The 16086-nt window shown below is 33.3% G+C and overlaps 1 protein-coding gene across 2 annotated transcripts in view; it reads right to left on the bottom strand.

Moving 5' to 3' along the window:
- Positions 1-1803: 1803 nt before the first annotated feature.
- Positions 1804-16086, bottom strand: part of LOC126735791 (titin-like) — a 291189-nt gene continuing 276906 nt past the window's right edge. For both annotated transcript variants that reach the window (XM_050439900.1, XM_050439901.1), the window contains 8 exons: positions 15873-15899; positions 8027-8069; positions 7780-7959; positions 7489-7626; positions 7327-7426; positions 6961-7264; positions 4616-4743; positions 1804-1966 (listed from right to left, as the gene is read on the bottom strand). In XM_050439900.1, coding sequence (XP_050295857.1) covers positions 4631-4743; positions 6961-7264; positions 7327-7426; positions 7489-7626; positions 7780-7959; positions 8027-8069; positions 15873-15899 — 905 coding nt within the window. In that variant the 3' untranslated portion in view covers positions 1804-1966; positions 4616-4630. The remainder of the gene's footprint in view (positions 1967-4615; positions 4744-6960; positions 7265-7326; positions 7427-7488; positions 7627-7779; positions 7960-8026; positions 8070-15872; positions 15900-16086) is intronic.

Genomic DNA, 16086 nt, shown 5'->3' with positions numbered 1-16086 from the left:
CTCTTTATATCTCAAAAAATCCTAACTCTTTTTTTTCTTTTTATCTTAAAAACAGCTACTCCTATTCATAAATGTCCTAAACCTCCCTCTAACACTGGTCATATGGCTCGCCAGGTTAACGATTTTCCCTTACCAATCCCTACATCCTCCCTCACCAAGAACTCACTTATATACCTTAGCAAAAAAATTTACAACCATGTTCCTCTATGTATCAGACAAATTTTAGAAGTTAAGAGATTCAAAAAGGAATTAAAATCACTTTTATTATCCAGGGCATATTATAGCCTTGACGATTTTTTTAATGATACCTTTTAACCTGTGCTCTGACATCATTTTAGTGTTTTAGTTTTGTTTCCTGTTAAATAATTTAATTTACTTCTTCTAAATTCTGTTTTATTGACACTATGATGTATGTATGACATTATTACTTATTTTTTAATGAAATTTATCAAAAAGATGCTTTTTTTTTCTCAATCTGTTTTGTTATGATTAATTTTGGTAATGTGTTTAAATTTTATGGTAAAGTGTTTTAGATGTTATGTTTGTTTGAAATTTGAAATTTAAAGTGAATTTGGAATTTTTTAGTTTTTAGGATGCTTGTACACAAGATTTTGTTGTCTTACGTAATATAGCACATTTTCTTTCTTTCTTTCTTTCAAACAAAAGCCACATCTGAGCACCTTGTGATAGTGGCTGAAATTTGTGTATGAGGTGATCATCGAGATGAACGCCAATGGCTTTAAATTAAGTTTTAAGCAGGAAGCCCTGAGGATAGACTATGTGAATGTCTTTTTACATCGTAAGATAAATGACAGTGTTTGAGTCCTACTTCCGGAGGAAACTTTTATACCATAGTGAAGCGTAATCGTTCGGGAGATCTGGGTTGATAGCAACACCACGGATGGTGCAATAGTCGTCTTCAAACTTTCAGTACATGACGAGGCTGTTGGTCGAGGCATTATCAGTTGGAAAGATCCTTGTTGCGTTTTCATACATTTATTTTTGCCATTAACTAAAATTACAAGAATTTTAAACTCGTGCGCATTAAAAAAAAATCCTTACGGCATCGAGGCTGAAGGGTGAGTGCGCGGAGTATGGTATTCGTACTGAATGAATCGCCCGGTCAAGTCAATTGTGACCGCAACTAAGTTTTCTTGTTGATTGACACGTATTTTGGCGTGTTGCCGCAGAGCCCTTTTGGGCATTTATGTTACCGGACAAACGGTGCAAGGCCTTGCAGGACATCCATTCGAGCCAATCAGGTAAGCCCTTTGTTCTGGGATTTCTTCCGCAAAATTTATTTTTCTTTACCCGCAAAATGTAAGTAAAAAATTTATATTCGAATTTTTGAACCAGCTTAAAGCTACAAATCAATCCTTTTACATGCTAAAAGGAGTTTAGGACATTTATTACCCTTCAGGAAAAAGTTCCTGTAAAGGTAATAAATTTCAATCATTCATCATTCAATTTTATCAAGACACTACTCAGCAATACTTTGACAAATTAGGGCTGTCCATTAACCGGAAAGCCATTCCGAAAGAATTAGAAGAGCTGTTATTATCGTCAGAAACCTATCTAAGACTAGACTCAAAAAGCTGAGGCATGAGCTACTTCCTGGGCTTCAATTTAGTATTTTTCTGCATCGAGTGTTTTAATGCACGCCTTAACGAACTTATTATCAGCAACGCTATCATCTTGATTTACATTTTCTTTTATACGCATACCCTGTCTTTGAGGTAATTTAAAATCAGACACTTGACACAATATCAGAATGATAAATATTTATTTAATAAAAATCACATAAACATTACACGTAGCACTTTATTTTTAGACCTTATTCAAATAAAATTATCACAGAAATCGTATCACAATTGTTTTAATATCACAGGCGTCATATTTTAATCATCGTCTTCTCTTCAAACTTCCTGGCACTTCAAGATGGAAACATCTTTGGTATTTTATAGACCTAAAATTACAAAATAAAATATGAATTGTTAGTTATGTAACTTAAGGTCTTCTTTTTATATATTCTAGCATAATCATACATAGAGAGAGATACTGATTGATCTGCTAAATGAATTTAGGTTAAAAAACAATTTGCAATCATATTTTTACAAACAAAATTTACACTATTAATTTAGTAGCATTATTATTAATTTAGTAATAGCAAATGTAGATATTACACAAATGCATTAATATATAATTTTGAAAAATAAAAATTTCTATGTTGTTTAACTAATTGAAATAATTAATATGGTAAGTTAATATGCAGTATACATCTGAGCCTCTTCTGAGATTCTTAGGAAGCAGGAATAATATGTTCTTATGCATTTCTTATTCGATTATCTTGATCTAAAATAGCGCTGGATATATAATATCATATACACTACTGGTACATTTCTTTCTTGGGTGCTAAAATACCCATGCATTAACAATCGACAGAAATTTAAAGTCACTGTCTTAAATTAAAGAGAAAACGAAAATATTTCGCTGATTATCTGAGACAGGAAGTGAAACAAGTCACACGTCTTGGCCATTTCTACAATTTGGTTTAAACTCTGTTGCTTGGTACAAATTAGTGCAAACCACTTTGTAACAGTTTAAAATCACTATTACAAGTTTCGTACTTTTCTTAATTAAAAGCGTGACATCTTTTAAGTTTTGCCTAAATAAACATTGGTAATTTACCTGAAATAGGCACTTATAGTGTTCTAAGCTTTTATAGTTTATTCAATCATTTCTGCCCTTATTATTGTGTCTTAGGATCGTGGACATAATTCATTGATTCGTGGTCATTGGTTCTCCTGGTTCTTGTAGTCCGATTGCCCAAAGTGTATTAGGTTCATAGTCTTCTTAACTCATAGATTAGAGTTTTCTCGCAGTTTACTTTACCATCATTATCAAGAATATTTTCATGACTTTATCTCTTGATTGCAGTAGCTTGTTTGTTATTATTTTTCAAGATATTTGTGAGGGACAACGGTTAATACAACCATAAATTGATACATTTTGGGTTCATTTATACAAAAGCGTAGTAGCGGAAATGCGCCTTTCATAAAAATCTTATGGGTATTTTACATACGCGCTTGACGGAGACGCAACCAATTAAAACTTGATTGTTAGCTATAAGTTTATTTATTTAAGGATGGACTTAATTTATAGCGTTTTCGACTGGCTGCACTATACCGCACTCAATGCGAACTCGCACAGAATTACAATTTTGACTGGTAGAAACTAAGAAAGAGCAATGGTTAGTGCGACTCGCTTTGCACTGGCCCGGTGCGGATTGGTTTTTTGTTCGGCTGCATCAGAGGAAATTCGTAAACTAGCACTCAGTGCAATTATAACTATCTCGTAGGGTCGGTTCTGTGTAAGCTACCCTCAAATCCACTCAGCCGAACAGATCTCAGAATGGGCACTTGATTCCAGCGAATTAAACGAGGTTTGGTTTTTCGATTTCCTCTTTCGAGCTCGCTCCAGCACTGTGCTAATGCAACTCTGTATATAGTAGTTGCTCGCCCCGAGAGTATTAGTTGTAGTATTATTGTTAAGATGTATTAAGACCAGGCGTGCCGAACTGCGTCAAGTCGCGCAGAGCATTTGTGATCGTTGTGGCAACGTTTGCGAACATAATTTGCTCTTTGTGCGAGAAACGTCCAAACCGGCTGCTCCACTTTGCAATAAACAGTTGTTCGTCAGTGTTCCAACCCCGGCGATTAGTTGTTTGGTTTTTTTTATATGTGTGGTCAATATTGCTCAATAAACAGATAGTTTTACGTCATTAAACAGATACTGACATTGCAATGGCCGGCACTGCATTTATTTTAATATGTCATCATGTTAAGTAAGCTCAAAAAAAGGAAAAAAGACGCTGGTGGACAACAAGGCTAATCCAAAGTCGAAAAAATATAGTGGAAGCGATCTATTAAGATCCTACTCTATCGAGTAGGCTCCGTTAGATTGGGGTTTTAAAATATTTTATTATTTTTATTCCGCATTATTCCGTTAGGCCGCAATAATGTACAGGCCTTTAGAAATTCGGTCTTTGGCGCATGCTTATTGCGTTGAACTTGGACTTATCCTCACCACCAATAGATGTTCTAAAAATTCAAGTCCAAGTGTTCAACTCTCTTTAAGGACCACGTGTATGCCCTAATGTTGGGATTTTTGGAGTTTTATAGTCAAGGGTACCGTTGTTTTGAGGCTGTTTTGCCGGGTTTTAGTATGCTTTTGTAACTCATTAATTTAAATGGTAATTCATTTTCTTAAGGATGTTACTCAATTCTGCCAAAGGACAACTTTGGCGATTTATTCACTCTTGCAATCCACCGGTTTTAAGAAATTAATAAACTGATTTCTAGATTTGTGGGTGTAAATTCTTACTGTAAGATATTTAGTACTCTAAATAGTAGCACCAACAATTTCGAATTGTGCAGTCTCAGTGCTATTGTTGTTCCTAAACGATTTGTGAATATATAAAATTTCTTCTGATATGATAATATAAGGACGACTACTTTGAGATCTATTTGATACTTTACCAGTCTTTACATCGTATGTTATTATGCTGTAATTAAATCACAGAGCAAAAAATTTAAACATCGACAATAATACTTACATTCATACATTGTTTTTATCTTCGTCCTGGGCAACCTCCAGGTCTTTGAAGTTTTGTTCTTGATGTACTTGCAGACGCTTGAGTTCTTGGTCGCCTATTTGCTCCAGGACAGCCGCCACAGCCTCCTGCTATGATATTGAAAAGATTTATATTAGATTTTATAATTTAAAGGAGATAATTTTATCAGATACAATTCTTAAAAGCACGAATTATTGGTAAAACTTACATGAGTTGACCTTCAGAACTAAAACTAATGTACATATATCCTAATTGAACTCCTTTAGATATATTAATGGCCCATTAACCATTTAATTGTCTACAGTTATTTTAAAATTGTAAACTTATCTGTATTCGAAAATAAAAATGACATAACCCTGTATAGGAGGACAGCCACAATATGCAACGACAATGTTGAAATAACAACGGCAACTGAACGATCCTACTGGAGTTTTAACGATTACATACATTGAGGAAACTTCGGATAAAATCAGAGGAGTTGCCCAAAAATTCAATATCAAGTTTCTAAGTTCACTCAAAGTTGTGTTAAAAAAGTCAATATTATTACACTTATATAGACTATTGCAATGTTCTAACATCACAAATTTTTTGAAACCTATAGATTTATAACATAGTTTGATAACAAACTAGGTAAGGATATGCGTTATTATCTTTTAGGATCTATCTCAGAATTTTTTTCTCTATACGTTCAATATACTCATCGACAATGAGCTTTTGGTGACCATATTATTACCGCATATTCTAGGTAAGCCCTAACAATTGCATTGTAATATTTTACAAGCGTGCTTAGGTGTTTAAGATTTTTAGAGTTACGAATAATGAAATCCAATATATATTATACCTTACTGACAATAAATGACATGTCACTTTAAAATTGCTCTGCATGTATACATTTAGATCTTTTACTTCTTTTTTTTTCTAAAACTGAGTTGTTGATGGAGTAGTCAAACTTTACAGGGCTGAGTTTTCAGGTGTAGGTTACTGTGACATATTAACCAGTGTTAAGACACATTGTGTTTTGCAAAAATCAATTGGCCACAAAATTGAGTATTTAAAATTCTTTTTTAAATAATTTTTCCCAGGAAAAATAAAAATGACTCCCAGCTCTCCCAGGGACAATTTATGACGTACATCCCAATGGGTGCATTCAACAAAATCTTTTTACGAAGCAGTTTCGTCACTTTATACAATTCGTTAAACCATCTCACGATGACCCTGTTTTGTTAATATTGGATGGACATTACAGCCATACCCGAAATTTGGAGGGTATTAGCTCAGCCAGGGAGAATCACATTTCAATATTGTCACTACCCCCTCATTCTAAGCATAAATTACAGCTCTTAGATAAAAGTTTTATGGATCCATTTAAGCTCTAGTATAACGAAGAAATAAGAAATTGGATACGTGTTAATCGGCGTCCTGTTTCTGCTTATGAAATAGCCGAGCTATTGGGAAAGGCATCCCTAAAGTGACAGACTGCCCAAATCGCAATCATGGTTTTCGAGTGACAGCTATTTACCCCTTTATTAGACACCATTTTTTGTGATGCTTGTTTGATGATTTGATTACCGAGGAAGCTGATGCAGCGATTTTAAAGAAACTCCACTAACAGCAATACTTTTCAAGAACAAAGTTCCCCTCTCGTGTCCAGTCCAGCAACTCAAATTAACAAAAATGCTAAATCTACTGATCCACCATGTTTCAATAATGATCTCTGTATGAACGTTGGCGGACAGCACTTCGAGCATTTACTTTAAAAACATGGTAGTATTAAATCGCTTTTTACATTTTTCGTCACAAATTATTGTTTAACATTCAAGGACCCATATTTCCTGAACGAGTGACTGGATTTTTAAAAACTAAGCAGCGTTGTATAGGGAATGGTAAGACCTTTTTAAACAGGTATCACTTGACCTCCCGTCCTATTTGAAAAAAATTAGAGGATGTCACCCTTGCTTAGGCGGTTGAGTTTTTTAAAATCGTTTTTATGTCAAAAGTTGTCCCCCTGACAAACATACTTGACGTATTTTTGGATTTTGCCGAAAAGTTTTTTCCCACCCTGTAATGCCTTGCGGTACGTTTTCGATCGGCCATTCTGTATATTAATATATGTTTAGAGTTTATTATTGAATCCGAAAATGTATTAATAAATGGAGTGTCCTATTTACAATAATAAATTTGACAGCTACCCAGTATTTTTTACACACCCTGTCTATTTTTCAGAAATCTGAAAACATGCAAAGAGAAATGATGTGTCGTTTTTCAACCAGAAAAAGACATTTTTCCAGATTTTTTAGAGACATTGTATATTTTATCTAGTAATCTACCTGGACGTCTACCGCCTCGTACAGGCTCTACAGGTGGCGGCGGCGGTGGTGGCATTCTTGCTCTGACACTTGTAGGTACAAAACCGGTAAACGGTGCTGGTGGCCTAGCCATTGCAGCCTGCTGCATTGCCAGTTCTCTTTGAGATTGCGATGACCTGGCCGCCGGTCTAGACGCCTGTTGTTGACTTCGTTTGGCCGCCCTTAGTCGTTCTTTGGCTCTTTGCCGTCCCTCTTCAACGGTATATTGTTTCGGAATCGCTCCGGTGCTTGGTCCGGGTCTTGACTGATCGGCTGCCGGACATGTCTAAACAAAACAAATAATAATTTTATTATGTCTAGAGATCATTATTTCTTAATTAAAGTTACCGGTCCACAGGAGGCTCCACCCGCAGATCGCTGAGGACCAGGTGCCGCCACTGATGGTCCTGCGGCAGGTTGACTCTTCTTTGAAGGTCGTGGTCGTTTCCTGTCAAGAAACAACCGATTTTTTATTTCTAGTTTTTAGTTTTAAATTATGAAAGTGGTTACCTTGGAGGCTGTCTCCAAGGCTTTGGCGTTACAATTTGCACCCTTTGCTCCCGAATACTGTCCAAAGCGGGCCCAGCGGATCTTCTCTGAAGTTGCAAATTGCGCTCCTGGGTTCCAATTTGATCTCTTATCACGCAACTGAAAAGAAACTTTACTTATTAACAGTTAATGGATTGCACTTCAAAAAAAATGTTTGCCTACCATACCAATATTGATGTAAAAATAAATTCATTTTATTAAAGCCAAATATAAAGGATAATTATAATAAACGTAGTGAAAAAATATAATTACGGAGGTCGTCGGTGTTCTCTAAAGTCCTGTGGGATTTGGTGAGCATACACGTTCATCAAAAAGTCTGGTCCAGGGCCAGGAGACAAGGGTGTAGGGGCGAACATTTGTCGAATCTCTTCACGGCCTCGTTGAAACTCTAAAGCGTGCTGTTCTTGTCTCCTCTTTAGATTCTCTACCGCCCTACAATCAAACAATATGAGGTAATTAGTGTTTTTTCAGGGTTATAGGAAAACCTGGAGATACATACGTCATAACAGGATCCTCTCGTGGTTCGCCTGGAGAAATTTCAACTGAAAAAGCATTATTATAAAATGTAAATAAACGGATTAAATTAAATGAAATTCGAAAGATATCGTTTTAACAAAAAAAGTTATTAAGTTATCGAAGTCGTGGCTATACAGGTTGTTATAAAATTCGTTGCAAAGATTTTAAGAGCATATTGCTCGGGTTAAAATAAGACTTTTTTCTATAAACATGTGTAAACTAAAATACTCCCCTCAGAGCTGCAGCCCACGCAAATTGCTTGAAGAAAATTGATTAATTTAAACACTGTTCCAAATAATCTAATAACTAGTTATACGTAAAATCTTTTATAAATTTGCAAGGCGTTTTTTTAGTGCTTTTGACATTTTAATTCCCAAAAATGGTGTATACCCAGATTCAGGGGGGCTTACCCTTAAGATGACTCATATCTTAGGTTTTCGATAAGAATTTGGAAAATCTAGAACACCATCTAGTTAGAAATGAAAAAACCTAAAATTATCGTTTCTTGCATTTTTTCGTTACAATAAAAAATTTGATTTATTTGAATACAACATCTTTTTACGAACGATATTTTTTATTTAACTTATACAGGGTGTTAAAGTTAAGAATAATTATTTGCTTAGTTATCATAACTTTTAAACTACTAGCTCAATTTTAATTAAATTTCACATGCAGATTATTGTAGTGAATTGTCAATTACTGATGAGGTCAATTTTTAAAAAAATTGCCAGTGGCGTAACATACGGAGGGACTTGGTTCTTTTTTGTCTCAAATCAGCGAGGTGATCAGAATTTTTTGTTCTTTACATTTTTTAAAACTCTTCAGTAGGATTGTCTTCTTCATCGGACTCAGGTAGAGTTAACATCATTTCTTCTTTTCCAGTAAGGTCCTTATACTCCTTCTGATATGCCATAGGTATAATATTTTTTTCACACATTTCGAGGATGCTATTTAATTTCTTTGCTGCTATTGACAGCGAAGCATTGTAAAGTGGAGGTAATTGCATATTTCTGGATCAAGAAAATGAAATTGGGGGCATCCTTAAGAGAATATTTAAATTGGACTTCGTTAGATTCTTTAAGAAAAGTCATTTGTCTAATGTCTAGATATTTAATTATGCTTCCACTGGTGTTTTTTTTTTATTTTGTAGGGCCAAATTTTTTTTTGTATGGCTTTAAAATCATGAAAATCACTGTAAGTTAGTGTTATAACTTCATACGGGCAAGGATTTACTCTGGAATTCCTTATCACTGTTGGCCATTCACTAGGCGCCCATACTAGCATTTTTTTGGTATATAATTCAATAGCCCCATGAACACTGTCCACCTGCATGTAACTGTGACCAGGAATTAAAAAAAGTTATCTTTATTGATATTACATTCTTAGAAAGCTTTAAGAAAAATGCGAGGAGCGCCATTACAGCTCTATTCTTATTTTGTCCACTGCATGAGTCACAGTACAAAGCTATTTGTACTCTTTTGTTCCCTCGGCTCCATCGACAAGTAAAAGGTATTTATATAAAACAGAACATACTTCATTGCAACCCCTTTTAGCATCACTTTCTCCCCATAAGAAACAGCAAGCATTCCGTGTCCCTGCTTCGTAAATGGTTTCATTATAAACTGCGTATCGATTATAATAGTAAATTCGCATATCTAGTTGACCGTGTGGTGTACTCAAAACTTTCTGCATATCAAAACTGGCACACAAAAATCCCTCATGGTTGGATTTTTTTTGATCGACAAGGTAGTGCTTCTTGGCTAGTTCTTTTTCTTCAATGTGGGCTTTGTATTTTTGTTTTTTTTCGTCTGATGCTTCTTGCTCCTTATATTCACTGCAAGTATTACATTTATCTTTTCTAGGAGCATGAAAACCTATATAAAACTCAAGCGTGAATATTTTTCTAAAAACAGACTCACTTACAGTATTAAATTTATTTTTAAAATGTATACAATCTTTTGATATTTTTGAATTCAACCGGTAAGTGCTTCTTTGTAGAACTGCTCCTGCAGTAATGGGATGGTATTGCAGGTATTATTTTTATATATTCCACAACATGTTCTCGTGTTTCCTCTTTTGTTTTATTTTTTGGAATTGTGTTTTTACCTCTTCTATCGTTTTGGGGAGTTCCAATGGTCGTTTTATTGGTACAAAGCCTCAGTGGCGAAGCGTACGAGTAGACAAGGTAGACACTGTCCACCCAAAATTATCCAATTATTTGTCATTAATTTATTACGCAATTATTTCATGTAATTGTTGAATTACAATTAAAAAAAAATTAACACAGAACGTAGTCGCTCCTTACTATTATGATATAGTATTTAAACGGCTATAATATCTATCTATCTATAATATCTGAGGCGCGTCCCGCCTGACGCACCAATTAAAATAAAAATGCAAGGCTGACATCCAATTAATGTATACGAGCCCCAGGAAGACACATTGATATTTGTCTTCCGAAATTTGGAGCATCTAATCGAACCATATACGCATCAAGCAGGTGACAGAGGTCCGGCCGTATCAGTATTCAGCCTATTACGTATGCAAAATTTACTCGCGGGAAAGACATTCGAGCTTTTGTCTATCGAAGTCGACCAGCTATTTTATTATGCTGTTGAGGGTTATTGTTTATGGACACGCTTGATCTGGTCGGCCGCAATAATTTAATAATTACTATTTTTATTTTTGGGTGTATAGAAAAGGTTTTTTTAGTGGATATTTTAGTGCTTATTTATGAACGACTGTTCGATATTGGCAATTGTATTTTAATTGTGTTTTTTTGTAAGTAGTATTTATTTTTATATAAGTATCTATCTTTTAATGCTAGTAGTAATTATTTTTTTCGTTTTTATATCACTACATAATTTTTCTCTTTGAGTTAATATTTCATGCGCTTTCATTCTCTATTTCATTAAAGTGAATAATATTGAATACAAATGTTTTTCTAATTAACGATTTTTATTGTTTGTCTACCCGAAAAAAAAGTTCACGCTTCGCCACTGCAAAGCCTGCGAATTCGTTTTTCTATTATACACAATATAGAAAGAAGAAACTGCCTGCACACTTTCTCTTTGGTATTATTTTTAGGTAAATTATAGTTTTTTGTTACAGTTCGTCGACTTTCGATGTTTTTTGTGTATTTTCTTTTAATTTTTTCAATGCTAACACAGGATATTAAAAATTAATTTTGCTCTTGTGCATTGCCCAGCTTCCAAAATTGGTTAAAATTTTTTTCTCGTTCTTCTGCTGAAAATTTTATTGTGCAATTATGTTGACATGATTTGTACGAAATCGGCTTAAGATGTCTCGCAGGAATAATTTTTTTCTTTGAAGACCAGTACTTTTTGCCTTCTGCACGTAACTGTTTGGCAACCCTTCTTTTATTTGTTTTTTTTTGTCTTCTTTTTCCATCGTCGCCAATAACATTTATCTCTTCTTCGTTATTATTTATTTCTTCTTCATTATGAGTTTCCATTTCGTTAGCCACCCTTTCGACATTATTTTCACAATCAATTTTTTCACTTCGATCATGATGAATAAACACTTCAAGTGCTTTTGGAACATTCTTTTTCTCAGTATTATTTTTAGTTGGTCTTTTCCTTTTAGTATGTATTTCTTCATATTCTTCTAAGTCTGATGATTCTAATTCTTCTGTTGTATTGTAACTACTGTCATGCATCTCATCGTTGGATTGGAAATTATGTTTTTGAACATGAATAATATCAGCTTCGTTTTGATTCATCTCCTCAATCTCAATAACAATTTGATCTAAGTTAAACTGCAGCAGCTCGAATGCTGCCACCACTTGGTCGGCGAGAGTTAGCAATTCATCATCGTCAATATCCATAAGATTTTCAATTTCTTTTACATCTCCTATATTATTTTCCTTGGTAGCCTCAGTTATCAGTAGTAATTCATCTTTGCTTGACTTTCTATTATATTTTGATCTTTAACCATTAGTACCATTTTCTAAGTTCTGCTTTTTAGGTTTGCCATTATGATCACAAATTCTATAAAAAAAAGCCATGCTAAGTAAGTACAATAATTTCAGAATACAAAATTAAAGAAAATTTAATTGTTATTTTATTAATTTAAATTGAACTAAATACTCTAAAATAAATAATTATGTTAAGAAAAAATGAAGGGCGTATGCCACATGTATATAAAAAATTATTGTTACAAAAAGGCCTATCCCTCAAATATTTTAAAGCAAATGGCCCTAAGCCTCAGTCATACAAAGCAAAAAGCCCTAAGCCACATAACCTCAAATTATTCTATTTTGAAATAATTATTATTGCAACATGCAAAATATAGTTTAAAGTATCATGCATATAATATAATACTACTTACCCATAGACTTAGTAAAACGTAAAAACCAAGTTGTACTTATCCTAAACTTGCTTTTCTCACAAGAACTGAATAGTTTATTAAAAATTTGACGACGCTTCAGCAGGGAATAGCAGAGAGCGGGATTAAATGATTTCGACTGGCAATGTGTGGCTAACATAGTTGCCAACTGAATATTTTAATTTTCCCTATAATTTGAAAATATTTTGATCGTTAAAGAATAGTCTGTGGCTTAGGCCTTTTTTTATGGATTTCTCCAAAAAAAAAAAGTCTTTTTTTACTTAAAATTTTTTTTTTGAATAGGTGATACTTTTTTATGTGATTTTTATTTTGTTGTGGCATAGGTTTGATTTTTGTTATTGTAGCCGGTATATATATTTTACAGAGGCTTAGGGCGTTAGTTTAATAAACTCTTATTTTGAAAGAGAAATGGCATTTTCGGGAAAATGTGGGTTAGGGCCTTTTGCCGTTTAACAGTCGATATGGTATTATTTTGTAAATATATATATTTATAGATTTTATTAGATTTATAGATAATTTGGACTTATTATTTTGTTTTTTCTTTTTGAGTTTTGTAATTTACTTTACACAGGGGGTTAAACTTGTATCTTTTTAAAATTGTTTTTTAACCTCCTTTTTGCCATTTTTGTAAATAGATATAAATAAAGATGTTAAATAATTCCATTAAATAGTATCATGTAAACAATGGAAAATGAACGATTTATTAATATTATTTAGCAAAAATTAAAGCAGTTACGGCCCACTTCGTTTTTTATAATTTTTCTTTTCATTTAATCGGGTTTAATAATGCTCCTCTTTCTTTTATCAGCGATTTTCTCAAAAACGGTTAATTGTATCGAAAAAACACAAAAAAACAAAATTTTATCATGGCTAACGAGACAGTGTTGCTAAATTTTTAATTTTCTTATGGAAAACATCTATCAGGGTAAACTTCCCTGAATTCTCCACTAAAATTGGATTTACATCATTTTTTGAAATGAAAATGAAAGAATCCCCCAATAAACAAGGACTTGCAAATTTTCAGGAGATTTTACTCATAACTGTAGTCACGGTTCGAAATAAATGATTTTCATTAATCAATTTGCGAGGGCCGTAGCTCTAAGGGGAATTTTAGGACACATGTTTATAGGAAAAAAAAGTCTAATTTTTCAATAATACACTCTGAAAATAAGTGCACCGAATTTTGTAATACCCTATATAAAAAGAAAAAAATATATTTCTGTTGATTAGACTTATATAAGGTGTCAAGTGAAAATAAGGGGGTGCCCGGACAAATTCAGTTATACATAAAAATACAAGTAACTAATCTTATAAGATGACTAACAAACTATGATAAAAAAAAGTAATAGAAAAATCAAAAGTTAAGCCTAGATAACAAAATAAATATAAAATTTGATAATTAATGGCGAACAAAATATAAAAATCGACAACTAAAGCAGTTTCTTACATTTTACACTAAACCTAATGCCTAGTATAGAGAGATCAACCTGACTAGAAATCTCATTATAACATCTTTGTAGTACAGAAATTGGATTGCTGTATCCATAATTGCTATGATGAAACTGCACTTTAAATAGATTGAAATTTTAGTATGCTGACTTGAAACATGAAAATTGAGAAGGTTTAGAAGTTTAGTAAAATCAATCTGCCCATTAGCAATTAGCATTTGAAGGCCAAAATTCTACATCTTTTTAAATAATTTATATGTGAAATATCATCAGTTAACCTGCTGGTAAGCCTTTCCTACTAAAATGTTACTAAATACTTTGATACATTCAAATTATTAAAGACATTATCTGAATACCACTTAGAAGAATGGTCGAAATCCAACTGAAGGGCAAGAGAGTCTTGCTTAGATAAAATTGTTTTAAAAAGTTTCATATATGCAAACGAAAGATGATTAATATAATACAATACAATATAATACAATGAATTATATAGCTGATGTCATTATTAAAGAGCAATAACAACAAGAGGCCAGTGGGAGCCTTGCGGTATACCCTAGAAGTGACCACAATCTCAGACGATAAAGATCCACCGGCTCTTACACATTGCAACCTTCAACACAATAAGCGCAAAATCCATGCAAGGAGAGATCCTCTAATACGCACTCCAACTTATCAATTAAAGGTTTGTGGTTGATCTGGTCAAAGCCCTCACTATAATCGGCATATGAACTGCCTAAAACTGTATGTATTCTGTAAAATTGGTGACTTACACGAAAACCATGTTGATTGTCACTAAGGGATTTAAGACAGGTCCCAGATAAGTTTGAAGTATTATTAAAAATCTTAGGCATATTTGATTGAATACTATTGTTGGTTGTTAAACACTTATACAAGAACCAATGGATAGAAGAACAGGGTGACTTTAACATCTTCTATATGCTTAAAATTTAACATACATGACTAGCCATTTTCTTTTTCTGTTTTATACATTAACATATGTCTAAAAATCATAAGCTTAAGTTGAAGTTACAACGACAATAATTTCAGCTTTCCCACTTGTGCTGGCCGCTGAGAGAAACAATTTATTTTTGCGTATTAAATGCTACACACGATACAATTCAGAATTGAGAGCACTCCTTGATTGTAATATTGCTTCTTGCATCTCAGCCTTACCGACGTTTAATTCGGATGCTAATTTTCAGAGAGGAACTAGGAGAAACCCCGTCATTCTCCTTTTAACTTGTTACTTAGATTTGGTAGTCCTATGGTTGGAACCTTTGGTGTGATGCTTTAATTACGAGACAGTTTTACCACTAACCAAAACTTTTTATTTTTACTCTCGACATGTATTTTGCTAATGATGTTAGCATCTTCAGGAGAAGATTAAAATGGAACAGAACTTGTATTTTAAGGTTAGTACTAAAATTAGATTAATTAATGCAGATGTTTGGTTTCTAAAATCTTGCAAACGCCTTTCAGTTTTTCCAAAGTTTATTGATGGATCTTTGAAAAGTAAATCTCAATTTGCCAGAAAGGCTGAAGTTTTTGCTAAGCAAAATTGCTAGATTTAGAAATCAAACATTTATATAGCAAATATAGCATTTTAGAATTAGAAGCCTACACACTTTTTAAAAAACTTACGAGGAGTATCAAGGAGCAATTTTTAAAGAAATTGTTTGAGGTTATTATTCACAAATACATTAGCAAATTTTCTTCACTAAACAAAAAACTAAAAATGAGTTTTAATCTTCTCTCGAAGATGCTAACATCATTAGCGAAACACGTGTGGAGAGTAAAAATAAAGAGTTTTGGTTAGTGGTAAAACAGTCTCGTAACTTAGATTTGGTATAAAAAGTATAATACACTGAACGCACCCACGTGTTGTATTGGCCCGACCTGTAGACTCAACCACCATTTTTCATAAAAAGACTAACACAAGGTTAAATACCACGTTAAACATAATTTAAAAGAAACTAATGAAAAGATATTTAAAAAGTAAAAAAAAACACTTACCAGAAGCGTATGTTGGCTGGATGCGTCCTAAAAAAATTATGAATTAAATTTATTAAAATCCGTAAAACAATATACTCATACATCGCTAATAGTTAAACCTTTTTACGTTACCATGGCAATTTCTTATTCTTGATGTTATTTATTTGTCAGATAATCTATTTTTTTTTTAATCCTGCGGATGATCTTATAAAGGAAATATAAGCTTTGATAGGCT

This window comes from Anthonomus grandis, chromosome 4 (assembly GCF_022605725.1).
Source record: "Anthonomus grandis grandis chromosome 4, icAntGran1.3, whole genome shotgun sequence".
In the NCBI taxonomy this organism is placed as follows: domain Eukaryota; kingdom Metazoa; phylum Arthropoda; class Insecta; order Coleoptera; family Curculionidae; genus Anthonomus; species Anthonomus grandis.
Note: the sequence above shows the minus strand (reverse complement) of the source record. Positions and strands in the feature narration are given on the sequence as shown.